The following is a 21662-nucleotide window of genomic DNA, read 5'->3' as shown; positions in this document are numbered from 1 at the left end:
AGCTGTATAGACCGATTTCAAGTGTGCGCTGGTGTTGAGGTAGTTGGGTGCGAGATAACCGTGCTCTCTTGCTCTTTAAATTCTCTGTGGTGCGCTCAGATAAAGTCACCACCGCGCGCGCTCTAGAGTCGCTGTGGTGTATTCACTGTTCGTGGTTTCACTGGCGTGTATTCACTGGCGTGTGATCTTTGGTTTGTTTTCGTCTTACAAGCAGCATTGCGAGTGAAATTAATTTGATTTGCTCTGGTTGTTGCGATTGATTTGATTTGCACAGGTGTTGTGTGGATGGTGGTAGCTTATTTCAAGCTTATATTATTTTCTACTGAAGATTTCATACAAGTTGCTTGGTAAAGCGAAGGAGTTTATAAAGTATTGTTACACTACCTGCAAAACTAAAAGTACTCAGTCCTCGGAGCAATTTGGGAAAACTTTTTACGTATCATCGTATAGAGAGTTTTATAATGACCAGAGGCACCTGATATGCAAACTCGTGTTATAAGTATTAATAGTTTTATTATAACTTAATCCTACAAGTTTAAAATTAGGTATACGCTTGTGACGATAATTAATTTACATACAACATCACAATTGAGCGTACACCCGTTATTCATTTTTTTATTTGTCTGTTATTTTGCGTGGAAATAGTTTAAACAGCAGGCGAAAGCGAATGTTTCAAGAGCATGGGAACTAGGACCGGGATTCTGCGCGTCAATGAGCGAAATAAATTGGCTCAGTTTCGGGGTCAAGAAAAAAGGCCACTAGTGTTCACGCTTATTTTAAATGAACAATGAATCTTGTGTTCCATAAAAGGATGTTATAAATGGGTCAGCAGCAACAATGTTTATTATACGTATTCTAGATTTTTGCGTCAGTTAGTATTTTAGACCGTAATTATAATGCACGGATTCATTGCACGTAATATCAACAGCAAAACAAAGTATTAGGTATCTGGTAGTATCTGTCGGAATCTCTGTCAATCTCTATGAAATTTTCGTATTTTCAAGTAACAAGTAAGGTGTTTCCTCAAGTTTAAACAAGCGATTTTTGTGTGATAAATTATTCCTCATTATAACTTTCTTGAATGAGGTGTTTTATCAAAAAGGTAGTGTTGGGAAAATATCAAAATATCAATGTTCACAACAGAATCTTTTCATCGCCGATTTTCTAATAAAAAGTTCACTGATATAAAATATCGCTACGGAAAAAAATCGTCAGTGAGCTTCAAGAGTGCCGATGTTTGGGAACATTATTCGGTTCAAGCAAATATCGGAAGAAGAAAAGATCGCTTGCGAACTTTTATATCAACGAAAATATAGAAAAAAGTTCGCCTTATGAAAACATCTTGCACGATCTTCGAACAGGGGATTTCCGAGGGATTTTCAAAGATTCCAAAAACCTGTAGATTAACATGATATAAAAAACTACGTTCTATAATATTACGGCGACAGCTCAATAGGAGAAAGCGTCAGGCTACTTCAGTGTCAACGAAGCTTTCTTCAGAAGCCATCGTGTAAAAAAACATCAATCGACAGAATTAAAATGGTGCTTGAATGGTATGTTGTCAAATATATATATATATATATATATATATATATATATATATATATATATATATATATATATATATATATATATATATATATATATATATATATATATATATATATATATATATATATATATATATATATATATATATATATATATATATATATATATATATATATATATATATATATATATATATATATATATATATATATATATATATATATATATATATATATATATATATATATATATATATATATATATATATATATATATATATATATATGGAAAAAAGCAAATTCTGGTATGGTGGCCGGTTCTTAACAAAAGGGTGTTTGTATGACCGAGTATGAAAGTTATATATAGTTGAGCTAATGTATCTATAGTTGCATGTCCCATAGGAGCCGTAATTAGCAATGGTTATATTAATGATACATGGTAGTGGTAATGGTACAAGAAGTTTCACATACATAAATTGGTTAATAAACAATCTTAACATTTTTATCATTTTTGTGATTAAATGCTTTCGTTTAATATATTGAAATCGCCCACAGAACTTCATCGATTTTTTAGCAGAATTTTCACTCAAATATTCTAGTTCTTTGCACACATACCAAAGAACGTTGAATGATTTCCCATATTTGCAATTAAAATTCTAGGGCAGTTCATAAGACACGTAGAACAACTTTCAACATTCTGCTTTTATTGCACTATATTATTAGTCTAACTAATGCTATCGTTGTAATGCAGTACAAGTGTAGATTTTCAAAAAAAATATATTAGAATTAGAACGAAATATTTTTTTGTATCGCTACGTCGCTCGAGAATAGCCAAAAAAGCGTAAAATATTTGGCTTTTACTGACCCAAGCATGACTAAAATGCGACTCACACCTTAAGTGCGGAACTATTAAACTATTATGTATTTACTTTGTTAGCATTACTAGAGCATTCGAAATTGATAAATTTTGAGAAGAAAATGGAATATGTTGAGGATAATTAGTATTGTCTGATATAATTTTACTAAATATCCATAAAAACCTCTTTCATCAGGAATCAAATCCTATATTTCTGTTTATCAGAAAATTTGAATCACCTAATTGGACTAAGAATAAAAATCACGGAAGTGTACTCGATAACGTGTATGCATGAATACTTACAGGTGAATTGATTAATATATGTATAGAATACGAAGTTTACGTTAATTTTTGATATAAACGTAGATCGTATTCCTTTTTCGGATCGAAATGAAAACAAAAGCACATCCTCACGTCACGAAATCAACTATAGGTTCAAGGTTTACACAAGAAGATTTTTATTCGGTGAGGTCATAAACATCCTCTGATACATAAACTTAATATTATAAGTTTTACAAATTATAAAATCACGGTAAACAGATAAACGTTCTTTGGAACAATTTAGTATGCACTGCAAAGACGGTGGATTTGCCATTTTGAACTTCTTTGCTATACTCGTACCCGAACATGTTAGGTTTTAATTTTAATTCTCTCTCTTATTATTCCATCGCATGGAAATTCGAGAGAAAACCAGAAGCGCTTCTAAATTGGCACGTCATTATTTTTAATAACGCGCTACAGAAAAAAACAAGTAATAATGTGAATTCTCGTGAACGTTATTTTGTTTTATGTGGACTTTATCTCGGAAAAGTTGGACATCGGATAAGCCTCTTCTCGCGTGAGTGAGAGAGAATTACAATGCCTGCGTATGATAATAATCGAGAACGTGTGTAATACCAGGAGATTACTTGTAATGGATCACTTTACTTTTTGGCGTCGCCAAATTCGCAATCAAAATAAGTTAAATTATCATTGAGTTATTCAGTCGAACAAAAAATAGGCCGGTCCTAATGTGGATGTACAAATTCCGTCTTACATCTGTTATACGATTAATCTGATACTACAGATCATTATAAAACTTTGTTTATACCAGCCGATACATTGATACGTAAAACGTTTTCCTTGTTTGCCCCTAGGCTCGAATACCGCCATCCACACAACACAACGCAATAACCTGTGCAAATTAAATCACTCACCCACAATGCCGCTTGTAAGACGAAAACAAACCAAAGATCACACGCCAGTGAATACACGCCAGTGAAACCACGCCAGTGAATACACCACAGCGACTCTGGGGCGCGCGCGGTGGCGAATTTATCTGAGCGCGCCACAGAGAATTTCAAGAGCTCTTCTCCACACTCTAGATCGTTCCAGTGTTGGGTGTATGAAAATTTACCTCTGCCATCAACGTGCGCTTACACATATCAAATACGGTGGTGTATATGAACGAAAGAGAAGCGCTCTCGTTTTGCTTGCCAGAGTGTGGGGAGTAATTTCAATTTCTCTTTACTGCACAGAGGATAGGGACATCACTGCCTGCAGATTCAGGTTTTACAGTATTAGCTGTGGCCTTTTAAAGTTAGAGTGAAAAAATGTGAAAAACAGTCATAAATCATTAAAGAGAATAGATAGCGAGTTGGTATGCTCCGCAAAAATGTGACTTTTAGAACCATCTACATCTTTCCAAAACGATACAAAAATGTCAAAAAAAACAAATAAAGTAGATATAGCTCGTTGTGTGTTTCTGTCTCACTTTATAACTTTTTTCCTTGCGAGATGGACATTTTCAATTTTGACTTTGACTCAAAATAAGATCTAAAAACTTTCCATAGTCGCCTAACCATTTAAATAATAAATGAGTTTTTTTTATTTGAGTATGTACCCCCTTAAATTGTTTAAATTTGCCACTATTATATAAAGCACTAAAAAAATAACGAAACCTGTCCGAAGATATCGAAGTGCCATACCCAATAGTTTCATTGCGAATATCAATATCCGGCTGTTTTTTATCTCGTCCCACTATGCGGCTTAGGGAATGACACAAATGAGATAAGTTCAAAAAAAGTTAGTGAATTTTATAAAGCTTCTTCGACCACGGTACACAACGTATTCAATGGTTAAACCAGCTAGTCGTGATGTAAATGGTTAAAGATCCGGCATTTGCATCAGTACGCCTCGCGTAAAATAAAACCGTCATTTCGAATAACAGTGCTCTCGAAGGGGAAAATAGAGCTGCATAAGAAGAGCATAAAACCGAACATAAATGCCAGGTAATTCTCTTTTTTTTACTATGCTTTATGCTGCTCTTTCCCATACTTCTTCGTTGTTTATGTTGCTGTCACTCAACTCCCGGTTTCGAATCGGAAGCAATCTATTTTTGTGCTGGTTACAGTTTTCTGAGATAAAATGTTCATAATTTTACTGTAAACAACGGTTGTTTTTTACGTACGACCCAGGTGTGATATAATAGATTGGAAATGCTTCCGGAAACACTAGTATTCGGACTAGCACTGCTACTTACCGGTTTAATTCTATTTCTACTGATTTATTTTGTATCCTTTGTCAAAATCAATTTGATTTATGTTTTCGCTTTTATAAGTTTTGAATGAATATCATAATTTTCCTTAGCCCATGCGAACACAAACTAGGTAATTATCCTGTCCGATCTGGAATGTGACCATCTGAATGCTCAGCAATGCTGTTCCAAGCTGAATTGCTGGGTGGTGCCAAAGCTTGCGGGTAACTGCTTTGTCGCATTCATTCTGCTACTCAACGGAAGCTGGTTGCTGTTCCTCGCCAATCTTCCGATGATGGGTTGGCTGTTTTACGACTTATTTCAAGTACCTGCCGGTAATATGGGCATCTACGATCCAGCCGAAATACACAACCGTGGCATGGTGAAGAAGCATCTGCGCGATACGATGATCGGGCTAGGATTCTACATGATTATATTTTTCGTTTACTTGTACTGGTACGTAAGTGGAAACTGTTAAATTGAAACTATGATTATGACTAAATTTCATTTTAGTATGATCATCGCGTTGCTGAAGGGAGACCCAATCCGGCGACACGAAGAAGGTGAATTTGTAACGGATTTCTAGCCCATTATCTACGAGCTGGGTCCGACGGTCCGTAGTCTGTTTAGACTTTAGACGTTGTTCTTGTCATTTCTGTTGCGTCATTACGAAAACACTCGAATAAAAATGTGACATAAGACTATCAAAGGCAAGTTTCAAAATCAACACGATTATCACTATTATATATTTAAACACGATACGAGCATTTTGTGTACGGTAGTATGGTATGAGAAAAGTTAATGAACTTTACAAATATTGCCTTACTGCACTGTATGAACCAGTACCAAACAATAGCAATTTTTGTTAGTAACACGTAACCCTCGACGATCTAATCCAGTATTATTGAATACAATGAATATCGGATATACTTTGAAGTTTAAAATTAGTCACCCTAGGAGTATGATTATTGAGTTCCTGACATTATCGAGTGTTTGTCGCTTTTGTGTTTTTCAACGAATGATATTCATTTCCAATGTTTCTCAAAAAAATTGAACTATTAGGTTAGAAATATACGATATAAATGTAAGAAAATTGTTTGATTCTTCAGCTACCGTTTTTAACATAACCCCCTGTCTACATAATAATTCAGTTTAGTCATATCTATCGACAATTCGAAAAAAAAGAAATTTGTAATAATATTTTTCCTGCAACAGGAGGAAGAGAAATTTCTAGGTACCGGATATGATTTAAAGTATGTCCTGATTTCTCAAAACTATTCGCGTACACTGACGGTGATCGATTAGGGTTGGTAATGTGAGGAATTTAATCGGAATGAAGTAGAATAGATTTTGGATTAATAAAATTAAATGGATGTGATACGACACGAAGACATTAAACATACATAAATTCGCATAAACATATCCTGCAATTTTTTTAACCCAGTAAAGGGTTACATCACCGTAGACATAAAAAATTGAAATTCTGTTCCAATAGGTGCTATGAAGTTTTAAAAATGATATACCAAAAAATCGAAGGCGGCAATAATTGCTAAATGTTCCAATTTTTAATTCTGCCACAAAGTTTGAGATTTGAGCTGGCCGGAAACGTAGTGATAACTACGCTATTGTTATAAGGAATCGAGAAAGTTTAGTTTAAGGATCTGAAAAAAAATACGGGAGAGAGATTTTCCGCCGTGGACCCTTTCAATCTATTCCCATTCTTGTGACTACATTACTTGAAAAAAATGTGCAATATTCGTATTTTACGCGTTCTACACTGCCGTTCTCCGCATAATTGCCCCATGCATATAGGGAATCCCATAGAACATGGGACAATTAAGCTTATAACGGCAGTAACAGTAAATTTTTCATGGATCCTCGCAAGTACACTGCGCAAGTAGTACCAGTTTGTCGATTTCTGCATTATCAAGATACAGGGATGGTGTTTTTTTGTCTAAGGCTATCTGTTGAGCGTTTTCAGTGCTGTATATCTGATATGATGGAAATGGATAAAGACGAAATCCGTAAGCCTAAACTTTAATTCGAAAAGACCGGAACTTAATAGCTACTGTATTCATCCTGAGCTCCATTTCTTGCTTTTGCGTCTCACTGATTCTCTCGGTAAGAAAAACCTAGCACGCGACTACCACGAAACGCTAGACGCTAACTCACTTTAAGCAAAAAAGTATAATGTTTAATTAGCCACTTTTTCAAAAGCAGCATTCCACTTGGTCAATTATTTTTCCACCAACTATTTGGCATAATTTGAATCGTGATAATCTAATAAATCGACTAATAGTCTTCTTTTAGAGTTTTGAAAAGGTATTATATAAATAAACAGGTTGCAAATCTGAAGTGGTAGGGGCAAATGTGGTCACATGATGGCACTCTGATTCCACAAAAGCAGTGCAGGGAGATTCTGAGGACGATATATAGAAGAGAGGGGCTGGATTAGGATATTTGTCATTTTAATAAAGAGGTAGATGAGAGACATATAGGGAAGATCGCGATTTGCTAGGATATCCCGAACTGGAACATCGGGCGGTCTACCTCAGACCCGGAGGGAATCCTTTAACTGTGATCTGGCGCCGAAATACCCGGCGCACAACCAGACAACGTGATCGATGTCGTGATAACCTTCATTACAAGCGCACCGACTACTCTCTGTGTGCTCAATACGCTGCAAATGCGCATTAAATTGGTAGTGATTATGAAATCCCGACCCACATCCATCCCCCTGAATCAAGTTCCTCGTTGCTCCACGAGTTTTGCCAACTGTCGAGTGTCCTCTGATGACAAATACTGAAAAATTTCTTGAAGCAAATTGGTGTTTCGTAGATGTCACCTTCTAATGCGTCTACCTTTGCTAAAGAGTCGCCCTTTTCACCCGGGATAGAGCAATAAGAGGGGACCCAAACAAATTCTGGTAAGATCTTCAGATAACTTGTGCAGAGACTGCCGTATCTTCCCCAGAAATACGGGAATTGATTTTTAGGCTTCACCGCACGAAGAGCCTGTCCAGAGACTGTCCGAAATGATGAAGTAGTCATCTGTGGACAAAGTGTCGATGATCCCAAGGGCATACGGAATAGCGACTAATTCGGCAACGTAAACTGAAGCAGGATCATTGAGCTTGAATGTAGCGGTGACATTATCATTGAAGACACCGAAGCCAGTGGACCCACCGAGATTTGATCCGTTGGTGTAGAGCATTTTGCCGCAGTCCACTTCTTGGAATTTATTATAAAATATATTAGGGATCACTTGTGGGCGTATATGATCCGGGATTACTCGGGGCTCTTCCTTCATGGATGTGTCGAAGAATACAGTTGAATCAGAAGTATCAAATAAAGGGACACGGTCGGGATTATATGAAAAAGGGTTGATGCTCTGTGCCATGTAGTCGAAGTACAATGACATAAAACGGGTTTGAGAATTAAGCTCGACGAGCCTGTAGCAGTTTTCTATCACCAACAGGTTCAGGATGTCGCATCAGATGAGCAATTGATATGAGAGTTCCCAAAATCTATTTTTTAGCGGAAAAACGCAAGCCAGCACTTCGAGACTCATCGTATTGGCCGAGTGCATGCAACCTAAGGCAATGCGCAAGCAACGATACTGGATTCTCTCCAGTTTGATGAAGTGTATGTTCGCAGCGGAGCGGAAACAGAAAAGGTGTAATAAGAAAAGCATGGATGGACACGACTGGTACGATTTTCACAAAGTCCGTTCAGCTACTTGGCTTCGCCGATGACGTTGATATTATTGCACGAAACTTTGAGAAGATGGAGGAAGCCTACATCAGACTGAAAAGAGAAGCCAAGCGCGTCGGACTTGCCATCAACACGTCGAAGACAAAGTACATGATAGGAAGAGGTTCACGAGAAGAGAATGAGAACCGCCCGCTTCGAGTTTGCATCGATGGCGACGAAATCGAGGTGGTTGAAGAGTTCGTGTACTTGGGCTCACTGGTGACCGCCGACAATGATACCAGCAGAGAGATTCGTAGACGCATCGTGTCAGGAAATCGTGCTTACTTTGGCCTCCGCAAGACACTTCGGTCGAACAGAGTTCGCCGTCGTACGAAGTTGACCATCTACAAGACGCTGATTAGACCGGTAGTTCTCTACGGGCACGAGACCTGGACCATGCTCGTGGAGGACCAACGCGCACTTGGTGTCTTCGAACGGAAAGTGCTGCGTACCATCTACGGTGGAGTGCAGATGGAAGACGGCACATGGAGACGGCGAATGAACCATGAGTTGCATCAGCTGTTGGGGGAGCCGCCCATCTGTCATACCGCGAAAATCGGACGACTACGGTGGGCCGGGCACGTAGCCAGAATGTCGGACAATAGCCCGGTGCAGCGAGCACGATGGATCGACCAGGTGGAAGACGATTTGCGGACCCTTCGCAGACTGCGTGGCTGGCGACGCGCGGCCATGGACCGAGTGGAATGGAGGAATCTTTTGTATACGGCACAGGCCACTTCGGCCTTAATCTGTTAATAAATAAAAAAGGAAACAGAAAAACCCGTACTCTATCACCGACAATATCGTTGTTTGGTATAACCTGATCAGGTCTCCTGGGTGGGCACCCCACCATGTTCCAGTTATTGTCTGGGCAAAATTGATCCTTTGTTGGCATTTTTGTTTCAGATACCTAAAGTGACATCCCCAGGTACCTTTAGAGTCGAACCAGACCACGAGATATTTAAGTGTGAAGACCTGATTGATCGTTACACCCATTAAAAGAAGCTGGAGTTGCACCGGCTCACGCTTCCTAGAAAAGACAACCAATTCAGTTTTCTGCGTGGAGAACTCGATACCCAGCTGGAGAGCCCAAGCAGACAAATTGTCCAAAGTATCTTGCAATGGTCCTTGCAAATCAGCAGCATTGGACCCTGTAACAGAGACCACCCCGTCGTCTGCAAGTTGCCTTAGCGTGCGTGAATTGACAAGACAATCGTCAATGCCATTCACATAAAAATTGTAGAGTGGGAGACGTAGACACGAGACCCATGTAGCTAAATCGCGTTGCTGTTAAATCGTCATGCGAAAAGTGCATGTGCTTTTCAGACAACAGGTTTAGCAAAAAGTTGTTTAAAATCGGTGAAAGACCATGCTGGTGCAGATTCTCTGACAGAACTTTGATAGAAACTGAGTCAAAAGCCCGCTTAATATCCAAGAAAACTGATGCCATTTGCTCTTTGTTGGCATAGGCCATTTGGATTTCTGTAGAAATAACCAAATTGTCGAGGCGAAACAGGATCATTTTCTTGAACAACTTCCGAATACAGGAGTAGTGTAAATTTACGTCCAATTTACCCCTGGGGGTGAATTCACCCCCTGTTGAAAACCACTGCTCTACACGACAACATTGATATTAGTTCGCGTAGTGCTTCCGATTTTCGATAACAGAGGGGGTCGGGTTTACCCAACGGTCGAATTTGCCCCACCTTGCCCTACCAATGATTTTCCCTAAATTATTGGCCTAAGCTCAATTTTTCTAGTAAACAGGGCAAACATTAAAAAAAACTGCACAAACTCATAAATAACACCAATACCCCTGTTTTATCACTTTGGCGCGTCGCGCTTTTCGAAAATTTTGAAGAAAACTCGTTTTAGCACAATGCCTTTTTTACCGCAACGCACTCATAGTAGCAGAGTTTACAATTTTCGCATTCGTGAACAGAATAAGGCGATATTTCACCTACTTCGACCAGCAATAAAAAAGGAAACATACGATGTAACATTGTTTGCTCTCTAACTTTTCTCGACAAGACAGCATTGGATCTTATCTTTTCGCGGTATAATATGAGATGATATTTTCGCGCCTAATGTAAAACTGCCGAATAACTAATGGTTTCGTAAAAATTCACAAAAATGAGTAGATACTGATCCTTAGAATGAAAATACTGCAATAATGTGGGGAAATAAATTCTATAATGTAATATATTAATGGTTTTTCTTGAACTTAATTTATCACGAGGTTCGAAGCAGCGAAATTATCACGCTTCCATACTGCATTGTCAGCAAATTCTCGCAATTTCTTGAAAGGTGAAAAGTTGGGTCGGCGCCTACTAAGGATGAAAAAGCTGTGCGATAAACTGCTTGTCGTGAGAATGAGCGAATATTTTAACCTCTGCATAGTAGGTTACCAAACGTATTCCAATACATTGGCAATTTGTGCATAGTGCTTTGCTGCTATGCCGTTTTCATTGTACTCGGGCCTTTATTTTTCAAACAACATGGGCATGAAGCGATTAAACGTAAAAACGTTTACATACTCCAAAATAGGCTTTCTAGCATATTGACAGCCAATTTTGTCTCTACACGGAAACGAAAAACTACCTAAAATTGAGTTCTTTTGACTCAATCTCGTGGTATCGTGGGGGAACTTAAAATTAGGTAAACCGTGTTGAAGGTAGTTTCCATTTAACCACGGCAAAAATTACAACTCATTGATAGGTTTTTTATACTCAAATTTAAGTTATTTACCTAATTTTGAGTATACCCCAAACAACTCAAAAGTACCTTCCTCCACGGAAGACCTCGACTGAGTCGAATCTCTCGTTTTGTTTTTGACAACACTAATGAGTGCGAAAGCGACGCACAACTCAAAAGTAAGTTAAAAGAACTTATGCTGCAGGTTGTTTTATTTAACCGTGTATTATCCCCTGACACGAGTCATGGTATCTACTAGCAGAATTCCATGTTTGTCTCTGCCATACAGTATCCCTTGTTTTCCATCCAACAACAGAAAACTAATTTTCGCCCCATCAGCTCCAAATTCTCCCCTGCTACACCTTTCTGTTCCACATGGGAGGAAAAAATCTCCACTCTCGCACACGGGCAGCTTATCTTCTCTTTTGGGGGCCGCTCGTTTGTATGGTCCCCCCTGCACGCTTATAATAGAGTATCTCAGTCACTCTCTCGGCCTCTCGCCACAATCACTGTTCGCGACTCTGAGCGTATTGGTGTGGCTCCATCGAATCACATATCCCCATTGGCGTTGTCTTCGTCGAATCTGCAATCCAACCACACAGTCCGAGCAGGAGAGTTGTGGATTTCGGAGTGATCACGTCTATCAATTAGTCAAAGTACCGTATCGCGTTCGGTGGTGGATTTGCTTGCATCTGTGCTCCGCTGTGATGTGTGTTGTGTGGCCTAGAGGTGTGCTGTCAAAGAAAGGGCCAAACTTTTCGCACGGTGGATGCTGGAAACTTCTTGCAACAGTGGATCATCGAACCACCCATCACTGGGGAATCTCGGAGCTAGCTGGAGTGTGAGCCAGTCGCCAGCCAGCTCGGAAGAGCCCTTTGCTCGGTGTGTCTACACCTGGGGACTTTTTTCCTTCTCGATATTTATCTAGGCCACACCAATATTTCGCTCTCGCGGGTAGTGTCGGCTGCTCCGTAGAATCGGTCGGTCATTCGTGCAGTCAGAATAAGCCCCCCAAAAATCCAGTGAGACAGAGGCTCGTATCGTTCGGTGAATAGGATAAGAAGGCTGCAGTTGTTCAGTGGATTGTGATTGATTGGTGTGACAGAAGAATGGTGTTCTATCGTTATGTTATATTGTTTCCTGATGTGTTATTTGAGTTCCGGAAGATGCTGATTTAGATTTTTTTCCTGGCAATTAAAATCCCGGCAATTTGAAACAAGTGTCCAGAACGTCTCCTAATGAAAAGATGAACGGTCATTATGACATAAGCGATGTTGTGATAACTTTGTCGGTCGTATAACACACTGAAATATTTGTGTCAATCGTTTTGGGAGTTATAAAAATGTCTTTTGCGAAAAATATTTTAAAGTTCATGTTGATTGGGTTCTACCTTTCGGCCCCTTAAATAAGGGAAAGGAAGTAGAATAGAACTTTTTGATTCGCTGATCGATGACATTGAGCAGCAATCCGGTGGAATGATGTCCACTGCTTTCCACAGTGTATCCAAATAAACTCGACCCCACCGTCATTGCGAGACCATTTGTAAACAGGACCCAGCTTTTAAAATGTGAATCTCTCACAAAGTGTCTAATCTTGAACATAGCGGATGTTCTACAATTGTTATGTGTATTTAAATGAAGTGTTTTGCAGTCATGTAGATATCAGTCAGTTTTAGTGCAACATTCGTAGATTATGTATTCAGATGCATGCAGTTTGGAATGACTTGACCTACGAGTAAACATACACACAGCGATATACGCAAAGGAAAGAGAGAGGGAGAAGAACTCCATCAAAGCAGGTAAGAAGAAGTGAAAGAAGAGTTAATCTATGAATATTTACTCTCTCGCGTGCTCCTTGAAACGATTAATCTGTTGATGGGGCTAGTTTACGGAAAGTTGAAAAGGGTGGTTTATCTCGAATAGCGAGGGTGATGGAAATGCATCTGAGCAACATTGCCAGTGTCAGATTATTCGAAGTTTTGGAAGAGTTTTTCTAAATTAACGAGATTACTGCTCAGACATTACAAACACTTTGAGGCACATTTAGCAGGTAATCTTTCGGTGTATTGAAATGTTAGAAACACCGATACTTCGTTTGGAAATCAAAAATTTCAAAGCGTTTTTAGTATTTCATATTTTGAGCGTGGTACATTATCTTCTAGGTAGACAAAAGTAACAGCGACATAGGGAATGGAGGTGTTGGATTTGTCGCTAAATTAAGAACGTTTGTATTGTAAAATTGTCGGTCGAAGTTAAAAACATTCGCGATGCACGAAACTTGCTAAAATATAAATAAGGGGCCTTTCACATACCACGTGGATAAAAAAATATGCTTGACTCCCTCCTTCCTCTCCATAGACAACCGTGGACAATTCCTGTGCCCCTACCCCTATCCCAAGATGTCCACGTGATTTTTTTTAATTTTTTTCTTTGGCTGATTCCATAAAAAGGATTTCCAATTCTAGTATAAAATATCTTTGAAGTACTTGTGTGCTGGCTTTGACCTGAAAGACTGAGTGAAAATTATTCAAATTGCCACTAATCATTATTCGCTTCTTTAGATTTTTGTGAAACTTTAGTGAAAATGTTTCAATCTGAACAAAATTGCTGAATATCGCATATTGTACATTTAAAAGGCTCTTAGCGCCCTATTATCATAGTCTCATCACCTAGTGAATTTTATTTTGAATTGTTCGTATTTACATTCTCCTCGTGTACTCGAACGGTTTTTTTTTCATCAAAAAATGTTCAATTCTTTGTAATGAATTTTTGTTTAAAATTTTGAGCACCACAAAACTTAATTTTTTGGTCAACATGTTTTTCTAGTAAGAAATTTTTTTTATTGGGAAACCGATCCGTTTAAGTAGGGAGATCCGGGGCTATTAAAGACAGTGGGGGTAATTCGGACCCCCTCGATTTCTCAGAAAATAGCAAGACTTTCTGATTATCGTACATATTCGTGGAACCGCCATTCTGAAAAATTAATTTTTAGAGGTGAATTTGATTCTTTGTAGAAAGGAGATACAACGTATTTCATTTTTTGTCATCCTCAAAACAAAAATCATTATAATGATAAAACCGTGATTAAATAAAGGTGAAAAAATTTAAAGGAAGTGTTTTGGAAAGCTTGAGGCTTCTATGGAATGATTTTTGTTTGGGTGAAAACACAGACATTTTCGAGACACTCACCACTTCTGTGCGAAATGAGCGTACGGGGCTATTCGGACCCCCTATTCCATCAACCACCGTTCAGCGGCTTGCGGCTGCGCACACCATTGCACACGTCACAGCAAAGAAAATGCATTGGCCGCCAATCGTCAGCTGTGACTTACCAGATTAAGTTATTGTAAGCCAATTTATTGTTTTTTGCTTCTTAAGAAGTGTCTCTTATAAATATTTCATAGGTAAACATAATTCCATTGTAAAAAAATGACGGTCTGGATTGCCCCGTAGGGAGGTCCGAGTTCCCCTACATCGTAAAAGGATGAAAAAACGTAGAGGTTTGCAAATCGTCACCTAGCGCTGCCATGGAGTGGTGAAAATGAGCCTGGTATGGCACCAAAATGTAGCTGAGGTTTCCCTACACCACAATACATTTTTCTTCAATAATCTTTAGTTTTTGGATTTCTGTTGAGTGGTTCGGCTTGAAGAGCGTTCACCGCAAACCTCTGCTAAAAACAAGATTCGGGGAATGGGCCGTAACTCTGACAACCTTGAATATTTTTTTTTAATTCAACTTTTTTTTTCTATCTTCGATTGTGCTACATACCACCGAACTGTTTTCGGCTTTTTAAAATAAAATATGCATAAAATACTTTAAAAAATTCTCTAACTTAGCACACTTTTTCGCCACAACTTTGTATATAACCCCTTAACAACACTATATTGAAGTACACTCAGGTGTTTACACGGGGATATATACCATTAAAAATTAAAGGTTTGTGTACAGGACACGACTACGGTGACATTGAAAATGTAACTGCTTCAAGACAGTGCAATATAATTCACGAATTAATTTTAATCTATCAAAACTATTGTTTCATCTGAGGATGCGAGACTATCTAGTCTTCGATAAAAAATTTCTACGTCACGATAAATTTTACTTACAGAAAGGAAACGAGCACAAAATGCTACTGGCACCCGAGATATCCTTAGCTTATTGTACCGATCTGACGTTATAGTCATTATGTTGCGGCACCTCTATTTATAACCTATCGTACTTGATTAGGTGCTTTCTATTGACGGCTCTGCCTGAAAAAGCTGCTTTATGCCTTTCTCATCTAGATAGTTTATGGAATCGGTCGGAACTTCGACTTTTTAACCGAGGCCCGCAGAGCCGAATCTCTTACACCATTCGACTCAGGTCGTCGAGATAGGAAAAAGTCTGTATGCGTGTGTGTATGTATGTATATGTATGTGTGTATGTGTGTATGTGTCAAATAATCTCACCGATTTGTCTCAGAGATAGCTGGACCGATTTGCATAAACTTAGTTTCAAATGAAAGGTACAACCTTCCCATCGGTCGCTATTGAATTTTTTTATTGATCCAACTTCCGGTTCCGGAGTTACGGGTTGAAGAGTACGATCACACTGCAAATTCCCACATAAACTGGTACTACAATGATATCCAAATGATGCAATATATATTGTGCAACATTACCTGGATTTGTCATACCTATTTCTCAACGAATAATTCACCGATTTTTACAAATTTGGTTTCAAATGAAAAGTAAAGCGTTTCCACTGACTGCTATTGAATTTATAATTGATCCGACTTCCGGTTCCTGAATTACAGGGTGATGGGTTCGAACACGCAGCAAACCCCGATTTCAACGTATATGGTGATGAATGTAAAAAGGTGAAAGTTTTTCCAAAATGTGTCCATAACTGCTTGGATTTGTAGTTCTGGGTCATTAATAGTCATTCAAAGTCTCTTTGGCCACATTGGCAACCATCGATGGTTCCGGAAGCCCCGGCAAAAGTTCTTAAATTCAAAATAACCCTTATATTGATTTCTCAGTGATGAGTGGACCTATTTGACCTAATTTAATCTCAAATAAACGGTGTTGCGCCCCTTGAAAACTGTTATTAATTTTGTTTTCGATCTGAATTCCTGTTGCGGTGTTACGGGTTGTGGAGTGTGGTCACAGAGAGAACTCCTATTCAAACCGATACAGCGATGAATGCAAAAATAATTTTCTTACTAAAATAGAAACGAAACATCTCGCATTTGCATTTCTATGTTACCGAGGGCCTATCGTAATCTTGTTGGCCACATTAACCACCGTAGACAGTTCTGGAAGTGCCCGGAAAAATCACCATCTTTCAAAATTAAAAAAAAACTCGTATCATAATTTCGTTACATAGTAGCAGATGACCACATTCAAAGTTGTTTTTTTGATTTGATAGCAGTGGATGAGTGAGAAACCAGTTGTTATGAATTCTCTTCAGCATCTTCCGCGTTAGGTAGGCCGTCTGAATATAACATGCAATTTGTGCTTGGTTGGCGTGGTTTGAGTAATTTTTGTTCCGTGAGTTTTGAATAGTATTGTCAGGTAGGACGGAATACGTTTTTCGACTTGCATTATCCCTACATAAACGTCGTTAGGCATTCCCGATATGAATTTGCTCCCAGTATTAGGTGTAACGGATTTATGTCAAAATACAAAACATAGGTAAAACACAATTTCAATGCAAGTTTGTCATTGCAGAATCAAATCCTGCGATGGATTCAGCAAAAACATTTTTTTGCGCGAATATTACCATTTAAAGTTTATACAGATACAGATTCATTGTAATTTTTTCGGTTCCTAATCGTCTAATTTTTGTTTATTTGTGAACTGTTTTTAACAACCTGGAAAAAAGTCTTTTGTGCCTTTTTGCATTCGCAAAAAACGCATACTCCTTGTACTGCCCATAAACGCATGAGTCTCATATTGAAAAACAGCAAGCTGAGAAAAACGCGGTTGAAGATTAATATTTTCATTGAGCTTTATGGATGAGACAACCATGTTTTGGTATTTTTTCGATATTTTCTGAACAAACCTGGTAATCCTATTTGTGCATTGTGATTCAGTGGTGATACAGAATACAATCCAACAGATAACTCATTTTCGACAAAAATCCATATGGGACTCTTATGCTTTTATGGGCAGAATACTTGGCAACATGCCGCCGAGAAAAATGAGTCCGTTATTTGTGACTAAGTTATTCCACATCGAACACGGATTTCAAACAACGGATTGAATACGTAAACTGGTTGTTTTGCCGCGAATTCGCTTGGACCAAAATGGCTATCGCAGCTTTTGCCTCATTATCAAACGGCAATGGAAGGAAGTGGTGCAAGAAAGCGCGCTAAATATTTTTTCAGCCTATGACTTTGAGTTCAAAGCAGTTACTTACACATATTTATAAATCAATCGTTTGCAATTAATGTGAATTAATGGAATAAATAATGTATGCCAAATAACGAGATTTTTGTTGGAAACAACAATGAGTTAAATAAAGTGCATAGTCGTGTTTATGGATCTGCTGGATATTATCTTTCATCATTCGTTTAATCGGTGTGTATATTGTGGAGTTCGCGTTGGTCCAATTTCAACCTTTTGTCATGGATACAAAAGTTTTAGCAAATCGGTTGACAAACTTCGATGTTATAGCTTGAACCCCTTTTTAGGTTCGATTTGAGCCAGAATCTACTCTATATAGTTTATTTATCATATTCTTTTTATTTTTTTTATTTTGATTATAGAGGTTTTAACCTTTGGATCAGTTGCCTATTTTCGGGTTAGAGAAATCTTTTTGGAAAAATCTCTAACCATATGTGCGGGGTTGGGAATCGAACCCAGGTGAGCTGCGTACAAGGCAATCGTTTTACCAACTACGCTACGCCCGTTCCCCTATTATAGTTTTACAGACGGAAGTGAATTTTCAATTACGCGGTTTAGAAATTAAGTAAAATACAATAGGATTGTTGTATTGTATTGATTGATTCGGATGGTCCGGATTGGATCACGGTTCGGTCCATTGACGCACTTTTGCGCGAAAGTGCTTAGACGTAATATGGAAAGAGATCGAAAAAATGCGTATTAGAAAACATATGCGCAATTGATCAGGCTTACAGGAAAATAATTATTTGCAGCCCGGCTGACATGCTTCAGTTCGATAGTTCATGAGCCCTTACTAAGTCCGACTTCCGGGCTAGTTCCCCTACCTAATTTGGGTGCCCCGGTCTCTTGGTTGCAGCACTTGCGTTTTATGACGTAGTTACACCACTGCCACTGGGTTAGACTGACCAACCGTATTTCACCGGTCAATATTTTTTGTTGTAAATAACCGGTTTAGATTTTTTTTTAATTTGTAAGGAAAACCTTGATGATTTAAATATTTTTATTGATAAAATAGTTTATATAAGCTACCAAGAAAATATTTTCTAAACAATCAAGATGTTTTCAATTTTTGCCTTTCTCAATCGAAAGGATATGCAATCACCGTGGAAGTCGGCTTTTCAACCGAGGCCCATGTACTATTCGACTCAGTTCATCGAGATCAGCAAATGTCTGTATGTGTGTGTGTGTATTCGCGTGTGTATATATTTTCTAGTCTCATTCACTTTCTCAGTGCCAAATGAATGGTATTACGCTCCCACAAGCTGCTATTGAATTTTTCGTCGAACGGACTTATGGTTCCGGAGTCACACAGCAAATTCCATTATAGACTGGTACCATCATGATGCCCAAATGGTGTAATACATATTAAAATGGGTCCAACATTACTTGAATTTACTAGTCTAGATCACTATGTATCATTCGAACCAGCTTTGACCTTTCCAAGTTCCTAGGTTAATAGCACACCTATTTTACAACGAATTCTTAACCGATTGTTTACAAACTTGACTTCAAATGAAAGATATAACACAACCATTGATTGCTATTGAATTTCATTAAGATCGAACTTTTGGTTCCGGAGTTACTGATTGATTAGTAAGGTCGCTCAGGAATTTCACATATACACCGTTATAATCGCAATACCTCAGGGGTTTAACATCTACTGAAATGGATATCAAATTAATTCTATTTGCATATCTAGATCATTGATGACCAATCATAGATTCTTTGCAGTTTTTTCCCAATTCCGACAATTACAAAAGTACCTGGCTTAGGGCATATTCCCAAATTAAAGTCATATCCGTTATTCGGTGATGACTAAATCGATTTGCACAAACCAAGTATCAAATGGAAGATATAAAAAGCGGTTGGATGTACCTCCGATCAACCCTCCTCTAGAACCCACCCCCACTCCCCTTTCGAAGTTTCGTTGGTCACATTGATCACCATAAAAGATTCTGGCAGTTCCAGGTAAAAAATCCATCTTTAGAAATTATTAACCTCACATCAGTTTCTCGGAGATGGTTTGGCCGATTTTCACAAAATTAGTCTCAAATTGAAGGAATGTTATTTCCATAAATAGCCAAAAAATTTCGTACGGATCGGTTTTATGATTCCAGAAATATAGACTGAGGGGGCGACCAGACGTCCTGGTTTCGCAGGACATGTCCTGGTTTTTAACTGGCTGTACTGGTGCCCTGGGTCTTCGAGGAATTCGCTGAATCTTCGCTTGACTTATTCTGGTCGCAACGTAAACAAATCCAACTGGTTTCGGCCCTTGAGCAAACTGTTGGCGCTATTGATTTGATTAAACGATAATTATCTGAGCTTCTTCTTGGATTAAATCGTCTTTCAATCCTGGACCCTGCGGATTTTCTTCATAACTTTTGAAAACTCACGCCGACATATTGGTAACTCCGCTCATACCCATCTTTTGACCATCTTTTGCCAGCTGCATATTTCAATCTTGCTGGAAATCTGCGAGCATGTCTCCAGTCCATAAAAAAGGAAATAAGCGAGACGATAATAACTATCGTGGACTAAATTCATGGAATGCTGTCTAGAAGATTTTCGAACTGGTCGTTATGCAACCTTCTAAAGCTTACTGTCAACAATACCATGTTGCTGACCATCAACATGTCTTCACGTCTTGACATTTGATAGATAGCGACTAAATTTTTGTGTCTAACATCCTACATAATAGAGAGTATGGAATGTCGCGATCAATTTGATGTTATCGCTTTTTCATAAATTGAACCACGATATAGAATAATACAAAAATTGCTTCGATCCTACCTCACGGATCGAGAGATAGAGTTTGCCAGGTACACACATTTACCTCAACTTCAACAAATTCCCCAAGGAAGGCACATGGCACTGTTTATATTTCTGCTGTACTTCGATGATTTACATCTTATCCTGCAGACATCAAGACGGATGATCTCAAGATATTTCGTCTGATTCGCTCAATTGAAGATTGAAGATTTATCCAACATTTTTATAGATTGATATAGAAAGAACTGCATGTGTAAATCTGGTTTTAACTAATTACAGAAACTGAACGTGACATTTTGTCACTACCGAATACCTGGAAAAACATCTACCAGGTACATTCGAGTGGGAAGCACCGTCAAATTAACTTTGCATGTACGGGAAGGCGGGGTACGTTGACGACTGTCCTGGATATTTACTCGTCAAATATGGTCACCCTATCGTTCGACTACATATGAAATTCTTATATAAGCCGATATATTTTTTTTTAATTATAGAAATCGAATTCGTATTTTTGGTGCCAAATTCTTTTAAAAAAATTTTTGGAGAGAAATCTACTTTTTGCAACTTAGCCGATTTTGGGAACTGTGTCATAGCGTCCGAAGGGTGGTCCATCCGGGACATTATGACCACCGGGCTTTTTTTACAATGGAGAATACATTTACGTACTAGCCCAGTACACGTGCTATTAGTAGATGTCAAGCTACCACACGGGGTGTGTGTCGGGCTCGAATGGTGACGCGGCCATTAATACCGACTAAACTCCATTGGGCTCCGCAATGTTCCCCCCAGGGACTACCTCTCGGTATTACTTTTGGGGATGACTCACCGGGCTGCAAGAACGGATGTGCGTCATAGTGTCACGTACTTAATAATGTACGTTTATTTTCGGATAATATGACGCACCCGTTGTGCGTAATAATGTCCCGGACATTATGACGCACATTCTATTCTGTCGCAGTCGATATCCTGGACACTGTGATGCACTTATATGGTCGGATATTGTGACGCATACGAACTGCGCCATAATGTCCCAGGCCATACCATCCTAAAATAATGTGCATCACAACGTCCGGGACATTTTGACGCGCAAGTGTGCGTCATATGGTCCGAAAATAAATGTACGTCCAAATGTTC

The 21662-nt window shown here is 38.6% G+C and overlaps 2 protein-coding genes across 3 annotated transcripts in view; both read left to right on the top strand.

The window, feature by feature from the left end:
• The first annotated feature begins 4748 nt into the window (after nt 1-4748).
• Nucleotides 4749-6640, top strand: LOC131686206 (protein cornichon homolog 4). The gene is made up of 3 exons (XM_058970449.1): nt 4749-4958; nt 5055-5377; nt 5435-6640. Exons 1-3 carry the CDS (start codon nt 4884-4886, stop codon nt 5505-5507), a joined length of 471 nt encoding a protein of 156 aa, XP_058826432.1. The 5' UTR covers nt 4749-4883; the 3' UTR covers nt 5508-6640.
• Nucleotides 6641-11953: 5313 nt separating this feature from the next.
• The window catches only part of LOC131686190 (1-phosphatidylinositol 4,5-bisphosphate phosphodiesterase classes I and II), a 336330-nt gene continuing 326621 nt past the window's right edge, over nt 11954-21662 (top strand). For both annotated transcript variants that reach the window (XM_058970420.1, XM_058970419.1), the window contains exon 1: nt 11954-13165. The gene's annotated coding sequence lies outside the window, so the exon portion shown is untranslated. The remainder of the gene's footprint in view (nt 13166-21662) is intronic.

The sequence above is a fragment of the Topomyia yanbarensis genome, chromosome 2 (genome assembly GCF_030247195.1).
Source record: "Topomyia yanbarensis strain Yona2022 chromosome 2, ASM3024719v1, whole genome shotgun sequence".
Classification (NCBI taxonomy): Eukaryota; Metazoa; Arthropoda; class Insecta; order Diptera; family Culicidae; genus Topomyia; species Topomyia yanbarensis.
Note: the sequence above shows the minus strand (reverse complement) of the source record. Positions and strands in the feature narration are given on the sequence as shown.

What these genes read in the sequence shown, in the direction of transcription:
- LOC131686206 (XM_058970449.1), top strand. Translation starts at nt 4,884, where the DNA reads ATGCTTCCGGAAACACTAGTATTCGGACTAGCACTGCTACTTACCGGT. An exon ending in TATTTCTACTGATTTATTTT is followed by an intron (nt 4,959 to 5,054) that starts GTATCCTTTGTC and finishes AACACAAACTAG; the next exon opens with GTAATTATCCTGTCCGATCT. An exon ending in TTTTTCGTTTACTTGTACTG is followed by an intron (nt 5,378 to 5,434) that starts GTACGTAAGTGG and finishes ATTTCATTTTAG; the next exon opens with TATGATCATCGCGTTGCTGA.